Consider the following 15,650-nt stretch of genomic DNA (forward strand, 5'->3'; position numbering starts at 1 on the left):
ATCCGGATTTTACATCACAGGGTATCCTTGCCTTGTGTTCATTTTTTAAATCTTTAAAACATTCTGCAAATTTTTTGGTGTAAATATAAGACAGAAAAATCTTAGTTACCCAGTATGATCTCATACATTTGGACCTCACTGTGTGTTAGCTGTGTGGGTGGTTTTTAAAATATCTTCTGCTTGTGCTATGTTAGACCACTTTGTCCCAAGTATCTCTGGCCCGGGCCCAGTGCTAGATGCGTCCAGACCTTGATTTAGAAATGTCACATTCCCTGTGTTAACAAATCTGGCTCAGACATGTGATTTAATCCACCCCCATCACTACTGCCTCATTCAGCATCATGGTATATATCATATGACCATGCTTAGTGTTGTTTGATACAATTATAATGTACTATCATAGTTATTAGGAATATTTCTTAGGAGGAATGTTGCAAATGTCAGATCATTACAAAGATAACATGAGATCACTTTGCAGGAGGATAATTATGTGAAAATGTGAACCTCACCATGAAAAAAAAGACTATCATAGACAATCATTTTTCTGATGTTTAGAGTCTATCAGCAAGTGTATAGTAAAATATAAACAAGATGGTTTGATATATTCGTAACAAAAACATTCTCTGAGCATTTATATGTCACCTCAATAACGCAGGAATTGCCCAGGAATAAATAAAATTTATCTTCCTAGAAACCAAAAAGAAGTGTTTCTATGTCATATAAATGTGTGGTCTTATCAGGTCAGATCCTATAAGACCTGTCAGAGCTTCAAATATGCTCAAATGTATCTAAATCAATTTTTATACCATTCAGGTTTTCAGGAGCTGATTTCCTGAACTCCTACTAAGTATTTTAGAAATAACAGTTGCTCATTGACAAATCTATTTGGGAAGCAGAGTGCAATCAATAAGGCTAGTCGCCGATTTGTTTGTTCTAGTTTTTAACATTTGTTTCTTCCAACAGCACATTATTGTTCTCTTCAATCTAATTCAATGTTATTGAATAGCTGGAGTCTTTTGTTGTTTAATTAAATACATCAATACACACCTCTGTATTTTATACTGATGTGTTGGATTGGGTTTTTCTCTATAGGAGGTCCAGGAAGTGCTGCCCGGTGTGGGACAGGGGCCGTCCTGGGATGAGCCTGGCAGTGGAGTGGAGAACAGTGGAGACTGTGATGATGAAGATGGTTGTGAAGGCAGTTCCGGAGAGCCGGAGGTCACACCCCGTGAGTACCTTTGACAGGGGTCCGGCCTAAAAATAAATCTTAAAGGCATAGTTCACCCGAAAATGAAAATTCTGTCATCATTAAACCTGTGTGACTTTCTTTCTTTGCATAACCAAAAAGATAATATCTTCTTTTGTGTTCTGCAGAAAAAGTAAGTCATACAGGTTTGAAATGAAAAAAGGATGACAGAATTTTCATTTTTCGGTGAACTATCACTTGGTTTGGTGCTACCAGTATAGCAATAAGATTGTCTGTACAAATAATGTATGTTACTGGAAGGTTTTCTTATTATGAATTTCGGGTCAAATAAATTGCCAATTTCCAGACACATATTTTAAGACTGCGACACCATGTCTGGCAAAAGCTCATACGTTGAATTGACCAATGAGACCACCCAAGGCTTCAAAGAGATACTGTGTCCTGCACAGGTGCTGCAGCTGTTCATCTCATTTCATCATCGCTAAAATGGCCCCTTTTCTGCTCTTTTGTAACACACGCCCCACATCTCTGTGCCCCTTTACACTGTGCTTGTGGAGCATTTCTCATTCGCTCTGAAATGTGATCTTCACCTGTGACTGAAAATCAACCCGCCGACCCCTCTGGCAGCCATCTTTTTTCCCCACACCCAGTTCTTCTTATCTGCGGTTACTGCTCCAGGGTGCCGCACATTAGAGCAGAGGGTATAGGAGGAGAACGGCCTTTATCACCGGATAAAAACATTTCAGGGGAGAAGACAAGGTCAGTGAGAGCAAAACTGAGTGGGACGGAGAAAGAGATTTGAAGAATGATGGCCATCCATCAATCGTTGCTCCAGCAAAGGTCACACTAAACTTAAAGCGGTGGTTATGTCTCTCCGTGCATTGGCAGCAGGACTGGGATCACGGGCGACATAGTTATAATACTTGAAGCTCAAACACATTGACTACTGTTCAGAAGATTAGATCACTTGACTGAAATGTATATTGTGAGATTAAAAATAAGTTGATCAAAAGGCATTTAAAATGATTTCAATGGACAAAAACAAGCATAACTTCTTTAATTTGAAAATTGAAATTGTATTTAACAAAGTTTTCGAAATGGATGATTTGGACAAAATAATAAGAAAAAAGGCAGCCAATAAGAGCCAGCACGAATTGGAACTACTTAAAAGCTGATTAAAAAGCATCTCAGGGTGACACCTGAAGAAATTGGTTGATAAAATGGCAATTCTGCAAATTCAAGGCAAATGGTATCTACTATAAAGGAGCAATGACGAGATTTAGTGGCATTTAGCAGTGAGGTTGCTATTTGCAACTAACGCCTCACTGTACCCCTCCCATTCGAAGCACTAAGGTGGCTGACACAGAACAAAGATGTCGTCATGTTTTCGTTTATTTGCTGTAGGAGATAATGTATTTACGAAACGACTCTATAGAGCTGTTTATCCGTTTAGGGCTCTACTGTAGAAACGATCATGGCGAATTCCATGTAAAGGGACCCGCGGTCTATATAGACAGAAATTGCTCATTCAAAGGTAAGAAAAACATAACGCTTGGTTATGTAATGTCTTTTTACACCAAGGTCTTAAGACATAGTTACTTATATAACAGTGCATTTCTGTCAATGGATCCTCCTGAATATTACACACATCACCTTTAAACTAGAAACATTAAATGAGAGATTAATAAGTGATCCTAAATTTTTGAATGGGCGTGTTCTCTGCCGTGCCTTTGAAGTCAAAAACGGTCTTTAAAGGTTAAAATGCCTTTACTTATATCATTTTAACATGCACAGGGAGCCGTGAGCAAGTCAAGTTTTCTCTTGGCACTTTAAAAACAGTTTTGCAACTGTTATCATTTTTACATAATTGTTGGGTGCAGAAATTACTAGAGAAAGTGAAACTTAGCCTGATCTTTTAAAATACTGTTTTAAAAGAGTTTGATTTGCTTAGAGTAACTTTGCAATAATGTACATTATAGAATGATACAGTAAGTAGATAAAAGAAATCGTTCTCCACTGTTTATATAGACTTGTATTAAAACTAAGCCTCATAATCATGTTAAAAGCATTTGAACAAGTATGGTAGCATTTTAACATTATTGCATTTCAGATTAGATCTAACGCAGGCTTTGCAAAGTATCTTTTGCTAAATTAAAGGACTATTAAAACCTATTTGTGACCCAGGACCGGAAATATACCAATACACAACGATACGGGTCAAAATGATAGATTTTTCTTGTATGCCAAAAACTGATTATCATATGAAGTAAATCCCATGCTCCATGACTATATTTTGTACATTTCCCACCGTAAATGTATCACAACATTATTTTTGAGTGAGTGGATGCAGACAAATTGCGAATAAAAATGACCGGACAAACACTTACAAACTTCACTCCCTGCTGCCCGCTGTTTGTTAACCACTCAAGTTTGGTATCTCTGTAAAGAACATCAAAACAAACCTAGAGCTAAAGCACCTCTGATGGACAATTTAAGAGATGATATTCTCACTATTTAGATTTTCTTACACCCTCAGATTGTATCTCGGCCAAATGTTGTCCTATCCTAACAAACAATACATCAATAAAAAGCTTATTTATATATCTCCATTAAAAATTGACTGTAATAACTGATCTTGTAGTCCAAGGTCACATATTGGAAGAAAACAGTAAGTACTATTAGTAATATAAATAATATTTTATGTGATGTGTAGAGGGCTTATGTTAAGGTCTTAAAGGGTCAGCAACAAAAGGAATCAGATATGTGTGATACGATGCCCTTAGTTCTAGAGTTTATTTGGCAGACAGATGAACTGCTGTGGATCTGAACAGAACAACTGCAGCAGTGACCGCTGAGAGAGAGAGAGAGAGAGAGAGAGAGAGAGAGAGAGAATGAGGGGTCAATGGGATTAGGACTAGTGGAAATGTTTTTGGTAGCTACTACATCTGTTTTTTATGCAAGGCAAAACCCCCACTCTCTCTCTCTAGTTGCAAATGCCCAGTTTCGCCACGGTCCTTAATAGTATATATGAAAACGTCCAGAGCAGAAACTCAATGTTCTGGAGTTCACCACACGCTGTGCTGCAATAAGAAGAAAAACACATTTAATTATTTATTTACTTCAGAACTACATCAACATGAAAGGTTATGCTGAACGTACCTCATGTTTTAGCACCTGGTCACAGTAACGAAGAGAACCTGCTGACCAAACGAAATAAGCAAAAAAACGACATTGTCTGTTTTCCTTCCAGCCGTCTCTTGGAAGAAGACGCACATTTCTAAAGGTTTGATGTTTGGATAGGTGCTCTGGATGTGTTGTGGGCCAGGAGAAGGTGTTTTGCTAGATTATGTTGAGACATCTTGATGTGCAGATGTCCTGAAGATGTTTGAGAGCTTTGTCTTTCAGAATTTATCTCGAGGAGGGCGACAAGCAGTTTGAGAATTATATGAGTGATGTATTGTGTCGTTCATGATTTTCGTTCCTTGCAGAGGTCAATATTTCACATGTTTGCCATAGCACGCCTCTCCGTTGACCCCTGGTTCTTTGCCCCTTGGTGCTGTTGTCATGACGACAAGGCATTTAAATTGATGGCACCAGCCCTATGGGCATAGAGTGATTAAACACTTTGACCTCTAACCCCAGGGTGGTTAATTCATTTGCAGAAGAGTTTTACACTGCCGGTGTCAGAACAGAGGCTGAACGTTGAGATCATTAAGTCACATGAGCGAGGTCATTAGGTCTTGCCCTGAGCTGTATTTCAGCATTGGTATTGGCTGGTACTGCACACGGATGTCATGTTATTTTTTCATTCTGTAATGTTCATGGTGAGGAGAGACAGATATTGATGAGTGAATGAGATAAAACATCTGAATGACAAAAAGCTGTTGTATTTATCTGCATTGCCATGTTTTCTGGTGAAACCTTCTTCTTGCGAGACTACTGTCAACTTTTATTGAACTCAGAATTGACTGTACTGGCCATCAAGTTCTTATTCTGTACAGTTCATTAGCTAAAAATGATTTTTATATATAATGTAAAATGTATTTTTCTTGCTTCTTTGCAGCCAATATCACCCAGGCCAAGCAGTTTGTTGGTTCAAGTATGTTAATGTTATGGATAATGCAGCCAATAGGTATCGCAGTTATTTTTGTGTAAATAAATATAAAGTCAACAATAATAAATAATAGCATATTATATTTTTAAAATATATGTTTTTTATATTTTTTACTTTGCTACATTTCCGAAATGCCTATAGATTTTTTTACATTTAATACTCTCTTACTTTCAATTATTTTTTCTTGAATACAAGAATGTACAACATTTTAAATACATTAAAGGCAAACAACACTAAAAATGTATTTACTGTATGAATATATTTGACCCTGGATGGTTAATTTTTTCTAAATTGATATGTCATCCAAAAGTTGAAAACACAAGTTTTCTATTGATGTATGGGATGTTAGAAAAGGGCAATATCTGGCGGAGATACAACAGTTTAAAACTCAGGAATCTGAGGGTGCCAAAAAATCTAAATATTGAGAAAATTAAGTTGTTATTCAGGGGCACTATGACAGGCCATCCACTCACAAAAATAAAGTTTTGATATATTAACGGAAGAAAACTTTAAAAATATCTTCATGGACCATGATTCTTACTTAATATCCTAATAATTTTTGACATAAAGGAAAAAGCAATACTCTTGACCTATACAATGTATTTTTGGCTTTTACTAAAAATGTTCCCATGCTACATTTTGAGATTTTGGTGGTTTTGTGATCCAGTGTCACATATTTGAGTAAAAAGTATGATATTTGCTATTTTTTATATTTAAGTTGATTATACTTATAAAAAAAACATTTGGTTTCTTCAGTGTACTTTTTAAATAATGATATATGCTTTAAAGTAAATTTTAGGGAAAACACTCTGATTTAGTACAGATATTTAAAAACATAAAATAATCTGCAAATTACAGGGAATTGATTTTTAAATATATTTCATGTTGACTTCAACCAGAACTCATCCTTCCAAACCAGCTTTAGAGGACCAATCTGTTCATGTTCTGAGCTAGAAGACACATTGCTTTTGTCCTGTATGACATTTCGCTTATTGCTCCCTGTGCTCTCTGTCAGTCACTTTGGATAAAAGCGTGTGCTAAATGACTAAATGTAAATTTTAATGTAAAATGTTAAATATACAGTAAAATAGGCACTAAGCAGTCTGTGGAGGGATTATATGTGGGAGTGAGAGAAGCTATTTCAAAAAAGGAAAGCAGACTTTCCATTACCTGGATAATGTGTTCATCTTCTTGGGTGTCATTTTGTATGTAAATGGTTAATGAAGTCTACCCATTTATAGATTTCAAATATACTGCTGTTCACGCTGTTGAATACAGACATTTTATATGTCTGCTAACTCTTAAATCTATGGACTCAGTTCAAGCTAAAAAAAAATGTATGGTACTGTATGTGCAATGGTGTTTCATGCATTCTGATTTCTTTACAATGTTAAACATGCTGGCATCTCATGCTTGACATGGTCAACTTGTCAAAAAACGAGTTGGATATCTGACATAGTATTTCTTTGCTCGATACACTGCCCAGCCTTCGTTTAGGTTTCGGAAAGTTTAAGTACCAACTTTTCTAAGTCCCTTATTGGACAATTCTGGAGCAAGAGAGATAGAGCACTGCATTTGTGTAGTTCAGCTGTGTTTGTTTGTACACTGCATTTCGATGAGTAATGTAATATAAATGGTGTATATTAAGATAGATTCGTTCGAAACTGATAGATGGATTGGCCCCAGCACTAAAAGATGCCGGTAATGAACCGCACACGGTATGTGAAATTCAAATGTGTGTTTTGTTGGCAATCGGCGTGTATGTGCATAAGCTACACAACACAAACTTATAGTGAATCAACAGTTAGGCGGGGACAGTGCGATGATGGTTAGGGCCTTGAACATGCTTATCAACAAGTGCTGTAGTCGCTTTTAAAAATGTGATCAAACTAAAGACTCTTTGAAGGTACAAAGTATGCATTACTACTCTATAGTTACTCAAGATTAATACGAGATTGGCAGAAACTGTTTGCGTTACGTCTCTTTGAAGTAAACCATCATCTCCACTTTAAATCAGAGAGAAATGATAGGTTGATAAGCATGTTCAAGGCCCTAAACCGTAGACCCTTATCTAATTGGTTAGTTGCTTTGAATAACCTTACTTGAAAGTTGCCTGTTTGGGTAAATTCATTTAAGTGTGGATACATAAATAATGACTTGTCAGGTTAAGCCATGTTGTACCAATAAACCCCGGCAGAACCGTCAGCTGTAGGGCTGAGCGACAGATGAACACATTAATCTTTATTTATTCTCTTAATCCTTGCGTTTAGTATTCCGCGGCTGTGGACGCATCACTTGCTTATAAAAAATTTGGTTGTGCAGGAACGGATGCCAGATTAATTTCAGCCTCATTATTGATTTATAACTTCAGAGGAATTTGTGCTCCAGCCAAAACGAAACCTCCATTGCCAGTTTGACTGTTATTGTGTGACCTCTAGATGTTGTTTTTATTTTTTCGTGGTGATTGTCTGCTCCTCAAGATATCCCGAAAGCTTCACCATGGCTATGCAGCCGTTGTTCTTCTCACAAACCGTGGAATGCCACGAGCAACAGAGGATGGTTTCTCTGCCAGCTATTTATTCTTGAGCAAGACTCTGAAACACAGACATACTTAACAAGCTATCGATGTTAAAGTGTCTTGTTTTGTTAACTCTCACCAGTCTCCAAGTCTTTCGACTGTTCGCCTTTCAACCTTCTCACTACTTTCTGGGGCCAAAATAAGGCTGATGTCCATTCGGACCGCTCATTACTGCCGATCGTTCTTTGTTTTCTCTTGTTTATAGCTTTGACTATTTGGCTACCATGGCAAGAAGATGGATAGTTGGTTGTTTTCAGCTTTGAGCTCCTGCTTTTGTCTCTCGCTCTGGTACTCGCCTCTCATACCAATTTCCCTCCCTCGGTAACTGAAGCTGGGAACCCAGAACTCCATCTAGTTGGCTGCGGGCTTGGATGGGGCACATGAGGATTCTGGAATCTTCAGGGTCTCTTAGCAACTCGAGCTAATGGGGCAACAGCAGTTCTTCGAGAGTCTTAGTGACTGCACGTTGAAAGACTTTTGCTTCTTTGGTCAAGATGAAAGCGAAATATGGAGAAAGTATCTATGTATAATATTGTATGCTGTATTCCATATTAGAGAAATATATACTATATAATAATAATAATAGTTCTCATCCTGCTTTGCTTCACTGTTTATTTTTGACACTTTATTTTTGATATGCTAATACAAAAAAATGTGTTTTCTGCAAAAAACTAGATTAGTGACACATTATTCTCTCTCTCTCTTTCTCTCTCTCTCTCTCTCTCTCTCTCTCTCTCACTGCCTGAAGCGAGCCAATCGACTTCACCCTCACCAGCTCTATTCAGCTCAAAGCGGCTGTCGGGTGCCCAGCGTGCCCATGGTTGACACCGGCTTACTGATAGATCAACCCTCTCTATGCGCATCTCTCTTTTTCAGTCTTGTGTGATCCCTCCGACTCTCCTAATTGTAGTAAAGGCCACGTTGCTATGACAACCTTATTTACTTGATCACGGCATTGATGCACTCGGAGATCGATCAAAAGATACAAAGAAAAGCCTGTGTTGATGTGTTCAAAGTTGAGAGCCTCTCATTGCCCTGTTGGTAATTGAGAAGGTTTAGAGGGACTTTTTGCCTCTGCAGATGGCTTTTCAATGTCTTTCAGAGCAGAAATAGAAAGAGTTGATTTGTTGTAGGCAAGGGCCAAAACAAACCTTTTCCATAGCTGCCAGAGGCAGGTGATTCCTGCGAATGTATTAGCCACAAATATTGCTTTTAGTTTCATAAGACCATTTTAAAACAGACTCCATTACAAAAGTCTTAAAAGGATAGTTCACCCAAATACGAAAATAATGTCATTTTACTCGCCATCAAGTTGTTTCAAATCTGTATAAGTGTCTCTTTGTTCTATCTTCACAAAAGAAGATATTTTGAAGCTCGTGGGAAACCAAACAATTCTGGGGAACTATTGACTACCATAGTAGTATTGTTTCCTACTATAGTAGTCAATGGTGCCCCAGAACTGTTTGGTTGCAAACGTTCTTCCAAATAACTTCAACAGAACAAAGATAAATGTAGACATATCTGAAGCAACATGAGGCTGAGTAAATTATGAAAGTATTTTCCTTTTTAGGTGAAGTAACTTTTAACACTTAAGGTAGCAGTTCACAAAAAAATATTTTTAGATTATTCATCTCAAATATACGACTTTCTTTTTTTGAAGATTAAAGCAAATAAACCATATTTATGAGTTTATTTCGCTAAATTAAATCCATGGTTAACACACCCAGCGTTAAATTTAGATATGGCAACATCCTGACAACTTCAAGTCTTATTGGTTCTTAGGTGTCTTGGGACGAAATATCAAAAGATACAAGAGATTTTGATATTTTTATCTTGCCGTAGTTTTCATTTTAGTTGTGCTAAATATTGTTTTCTCTCTCTTTCACACACACAAACACACACACAGACACACACACACACACAAAGGTATATATCTGGGATGAATTGAGTATTTTTATTTTTTGGTGACCTAACGTAATATAAAATACGGTGAAATATCAGTGCAGGCTCATGTGGCTTTTCTTCAATCATCATTTTCTATGTACGGTAAGAGAAAGGGCTTAGTCACATTCCCAAGTGCACAATTGAACTGATCTTTCATTAGTCCAGACTGTGAATGAGATCCCACAGCGAACCTAATGACCAATGAGCCCTAATGTCCAGTGGCCGGCGGGCTCTCTCTCTGTTACACATGTACAGTGCACACACACACACACACACTTGACTTTCCTCTCACTGTCTACATTCTGATTGCATGGCAGTACAAGTTTAACACAAAAACATACGATGCAATACATTTCTTGGACATAACATACATTTAATCTGGGATCTTTTTGATACTTTAGTTCTAGTAATATCATTGTGCTCTTTTGGGGTTTGTGTGATTACTAAATATGATAAATTAAAATACTGTGGTATGTAATTTTTTACAAGGGTACAGTAACTTTAGTTTTTGTAAGGTTACATCACTGCAACTGCTGTACAGGTTTTCACTCTACGAGCTCAGATTCCAGAGGACCGCAGTGCAGATTTACAGCTTGATCTGGGATTTACTGTATAGGGAGGCTCAGAGATGACGTATTCTTTTATGAAAAACTAAGCGAGTTAGTATTTTAGCACTTCTGGTTCCATCGCTCTTAAGTCTGTTATTTTTCAATGGGTTTTGGGAAAATCGGCCAAAATAAGGTCTGTGGTAAACAATACCTCTAAATATTTTCATGTTTTATTCTATGACATAAAACACACCAATTATAATCCACTTGTGATATTTTACAGTGGTATTTTGTCTTAAAAATGGCGGTTGCTAACAAGTTGCTAAAAGTGCGGGGACGTTAGACATCATCGTGCATATAAAGCTCACAAATAATTGCAACCGTGGCACAAATCTCTTAAAATTAGTGGTGGGCATAGATTAATATTTTTTAATCTAGATTAATCTAGATTCATATTGGAATTAATCTAGATTAATCTAGATTCATATTGGAATTAATCTAGATTAATCTAGATTAAAATGGCTCATTTGAATTCTGCCGAAGGCATTCAGAATATGTGTGCTACCCAAATAATGACTAAAAGTAAGTCTTTGAGAACGGCGCATTAGACCAGGGGCTCATCTCCTGTTTCCAAAATGCATCACAAACTGCTTGAGAAAACTGTTCTACTATGATAATTTGTGATGAAAATTTAATTATGCTCAATAAGATGAACTTGTGTTTACTTCCGCATTAGCTAAGGGATGCTTTGCTGTTTAGGTTGTACCTGAGACTGGAAGAGCTCCTACAGTACATTTACATTTAATCATTTAGCAGACGCTTTTATCCAAAGCGACTTACAAAGAGTTAGGGAGCAACAAGCGATATGTCATACAGGAGCCATAATACATTAGATCTCAATACAAAGTTACTGGTTTCAACTAAAGCTAGACCACTACCTGTAGAGAGAAAGTTTTTTTTTTTTTTATTTTAAACCATTTTTTTATGTAAACCAATTCCTTACAGTAAACCAATTCCACATTGAACAAGGTGCAAACAACCGCAGTCTTGTCGAGGTTTCTATTGGGAAGCTTCTTGAAAATACATTTTCCCTGAAGCAAACTCGGCGGCTTCATAGCTGCATCCATGTTAGCACGTCACGTTTGATGTGGTAATTTCACAGTAACGTTATGTTGTGTTCAGACCAAACACTAATGGCGCGTCAAGCGGGAGGGATTTATATGTTAAGTCAATGCAAAGACGCGATAGACCTACTTGCTGCGCGAACGCGCAATGAAGTCCTGGTTATGAGATGATGAGGCGGCGCGAATGACGCGAATGACGCGAATGAAGTCCTGGTTATGAGATGATGAGGCGGCGCGAATGACGCGAATGAAGCCCTGGTTATGAGATGTTGAGGCAGTGCGAATGACGCGAATGAAGCCCTGGTTATGAGATGACGCGAATCACGCGAGTTGAAAACTCTCGTTCTCGCCCCCTACAGTGCAGTTAAGCTGGTATACATCCACGCTAAAATATCAAGGTGAAAGTCATCATAGCTTGCGTAGTATAGACCCAGCTCCCAACCCAACTTTGAGAATAGATTAACGGCGAAATTTTTTTTATCGCGCTATAAGAGTCTCGCTAACGGCCCACCACTACTTAAAATGTATGCAAATTTATTCACGGAGTAATACATTTTTTTTTTTTTTAAGTTGTTGGAGGCTTGGTGGTGGTGACGTTGATATCGAGCTTTTTACTTCTGCCGATTGTATTTCCGCTTCAAAAGTAACAAATGCGGTGTTGATTTGTAAAGATGATCTTGATAGAGACAAAACGTGATAACATCATTAACCTTTGTTAATCACAGAGCTTATTTTCTGCGATCTTCCAAAGGTCTATTGGAATAGTGCATAGGATTTTGGTCGAGGGAACCAGCACGGCGGTTACTTCCAGGTTAGCCTTCAAAAATACAACATCTCTGAGGTACTGGATTAAAACTATGTTTTAGACAACTCTATCACAAACATCATAATTTCAAAATGTAAAATATCATTGTTAGTTATATTGGATCCAGTAACATCTATCCATGGTAATAAGGGTCTTCCTATAGATTTTTAGTTGTGGTTACTGTGGTCATACTGTAAAAATCACAAAACACAAGGCAGGGCATGGCAAAGCAAGGCAGGGCAGGAATGAGACAAGGTTAGGTAATCCAAGGGGGTATCCAAGGCAAATACACACACAGTCAGAGACGGAACAGAAGTACAATGAAGGAGCACAGGACAATAAATAGACATAGACATGATGATAATATATAGGGAGACAGACAAAGGATAATTAACAAGGGGACAGGTGTAGGGGATGAAACACTAATGGAGAGATAACAAGGAACGAGAGGGCGGGAATAGAGATAAGACCGTAAAGAGCAAATGGAAGGTCAAGTGAGCCAAAATATCTCTCTCACCATAAAACCTAAGGTTTTGCCATGACTCTGCCACGGGACCGAGAAAGACAGGTGCTGTTCAGGTGTTGGATCAGAGCGGAACTTAAACTTTTCAGGTCATTAAAAAAGTACTCTAGATGCCAGAGCAGAGAGTTGAAATGTTGAAAATGTTTGGGATCTGATTAAACTTTGTATTTTTTCGAAGCATTGTAGTCACAGCACTGGTTATGCGGGCTAAGGTTATGCTGAAGCTTAATTGCAGCTACTCAATGCAGGTTACGTAATCTCTGAGAAGAAATGCATAGACACTCAGTCTGTAATCTCTTTTGCTTCACACAGCTCTCCCAAGAGACGGTCAGTAATGCTCAATTAATTGGCCACTAACAGAACACTTCCTGGTACTGCATTAAGTATCTTTGTGTAAATGTGTCAATGTAAAAGTTATAAGGCCACGTGAAAATGTTTGTGTTCTACCACATCCTGGAGCAGGTCATTCTCCGTATAGTTTACCCAAAATAATAACATTTTGTCATATTTATCTGCCCCATGTCATCCGAAACCTGTATATGACTTTTTCTTCTGTTAAACACAAAAGAAGATATTGTGAGAAATGTTTTGTGTGCATCAATGGAATGAAATGGGGTCCAGTGTTGTTTGGTTACCAGCGTTCTTCAAAATATATTTTATTTTTGTTCTCCAGATGATAGAAAATACAAGGTTTAGTAAATGTTAAAATTAATTAAATTTTTGCGTGAACTGACTCTTGAAGGTCAGCACCTGATGTGTTGTCAAATAAAGGCTCTTTTTGCTCTTTAACTAATCTTGCAAACTATGTCTATCAGAGAAAACCCTAACTAAAGAATCTGTCTTTACAGTCTGACACATCTAATGAGCGTCACATCGACATGCTGATGTGGGCATGTTGTTGAACTCGTGTTTTTCGCAAGATCCTCCGAATCATTAATGTAACAGTATGTGATTATGTAGTCACGAACTCGAGACTCGACTACTCCTGGTGTCAGCTTTCTCCAGTTGAGACAGAAAATTCAACCTTATCATCCAGTTTTGACAGAAGTGCTGACCGCTGTTGTTTGTGTCTGAAAAAGAAGCATCAGCTGAAATTTTTCGCAAAATATCTGTTGCGCTGACGGATCACAGGTTTTTTGATGCTCTCCATCCCTAAATTTGTTCTGCCTGTCGATGTGAAGTGTTCCAATCCGCTTACAAGCCAACTGCGTTGTGTTTTTTAGATAGAACGTGACCGAAGTCTTTTGATGGCTCAAACATGTGCTGTAATATATAGAATGTGGTCACTCTCTAAGAATATCTGCATCTCCTGGGATCATTTATAAAAGGGACAGAAAATAACAAGTAAACAATCCATGAAAAATATAAATGAATATTTCTTCAACCTAAATATTAATTACAGTATACAGTATAGTACAAGCCAGCATTTTCTGATTGAGATGAAATGCAAAGGAAACTTACACAAGACATGTTGAACATTTAAAACGAAGGGATAAAATAAAATAATACCTTGTTGTCATCTTACATATACATTTCATCGCATTTGAGATTTCAGAAATGGTGTATGGGTATATATCCTACTAACAATCACTTTTATTTTGCTCTCTTTTAAATTTTTATTTGTAAAACGTATAAATACATAAAATATCAGGGAAAGAGATTTTCGTTTTGTCATTGACAAAATACAGTCACAGTATAACAATAAAAATCTTGGATTGCTTAATACAGTACAAAATTGTAAACTTTTTGTAGGATAAAACAATAAATTTGATTTCAGCAAGAAAATATGCAAAATATAAAGGAGATTTAGGCCATTTTTGTTCATGAATAAAAAAATTGGCATATGAAATGATCAAATTAAAAACAATTTAACTAGAGAGCATTTTTATGCATTTATAGAAAAAAAAAAGAATAGCTTTGTGAAAACGTGAATCCATGGCTCACATTTATAGGACTAAATTGCTAAACATATAGAAGTCATCCCAAATAATTAAAATATAATCCCATGGTTTTGCGCTCTCAAAAAAGCGTATGGTTGCATGTGGAGTCATCTGAACCCCTTTTATTGTGCTTTTTTTGGCTTGACAGCTATTGGTCAATAGCAAATTTTGTTGTTTGAGAAAGAGCAGTTCTGCAAAATCCCTGCGATGGGTTGGCACTCCATCCAGGGTGTATCCTGCCTTGATGCCCGATGACTCCTGAGATAGGCACAGGCTCCCCGTGACCCGAGGTAGTTCGGATAAGCGGTAGAAAATGGAATGGAATGGAGTTCTGCAAAATATTGTCTGAAGGCAATACTGGTTTTTAATGACAGGTATGAACCTATAATTGAATCAATTCCTTTAAGAAAGTGTTAAGGTCACCTTGATTTTAGGACCTGTTGAGTCTCTGCTATTGATCTCCGATGGAAGTTGGGGGGAAATTGCTACCCATATTCATCCTCACTGGGTGCACATCTTACAAGCAGACCAGGACTCATTTTATTGAACTCATCCTTTATCGTCAAATTAGCCATGATGAAGGTCAAATATTAAACCGTCCACCACCCCCTCCCTCTCTTTCTCTATTTTTCTTGTATGTAGTTGAAAGGTAAGTGCGTGCGGGAGCAAGAGTCCCTAGCGTAATCTGAGGGATCGGGACATAATCTCTGTAAAGCGGACGAGAGCTGATCATATCCTGTACACAGCTCTGAACGTTCTGGAATGTTCAACTTCATAAAGACACCACAGCTGGGCAGCATCTTTTCAAAATTTATGGATTATAGTGAGAAAAAAACAATGAGAAAAAGGACTTGGACTTTTCTCAGC

The 15,650-nt window shown here is 37.5% G+C and overlaps 1 protein-coding gene across 3 annotated transcripts in view; it reads left to right on the top strand.

Moving 5' to 3' along the window:
- Window positions 1-15,650, top strand: part of gpc5c (glypican 5c) — a 106,249-nt gene that overhangs the window by 80,141 nt on the left and 10,458 nt on the right. For all 3 annotated transcript variants that reach the window (XM_056744612.1, XM_056744610.1, XM_056744611.1), the window contains one exon: window positions 1,093-1,228. In XM_056744612.1, coding sequence (XP_056600590.1) covers window positions 1,093-1,228 — 136 coding nt within the window. The remainder of the gene's footprint in view (window positions 1-1,092; window positions 1,229-15,650) is intronic.

Source organism: Triplophysa dalaica, chromosome 3, assembly GCF_015846415.1.
Source record: "Triplophysa dalaica isolate WHDGS20190420 chromosome 3, ASM1584641v1, whole genome shotgun sequence".
Classification (NCBI taxonomy): Eukaryota; Metazoa; Chordata; class Actinopteri; order Cypriniformes; family Nemacheilidae; genus Triplophysa; species Triplophysa dalaica.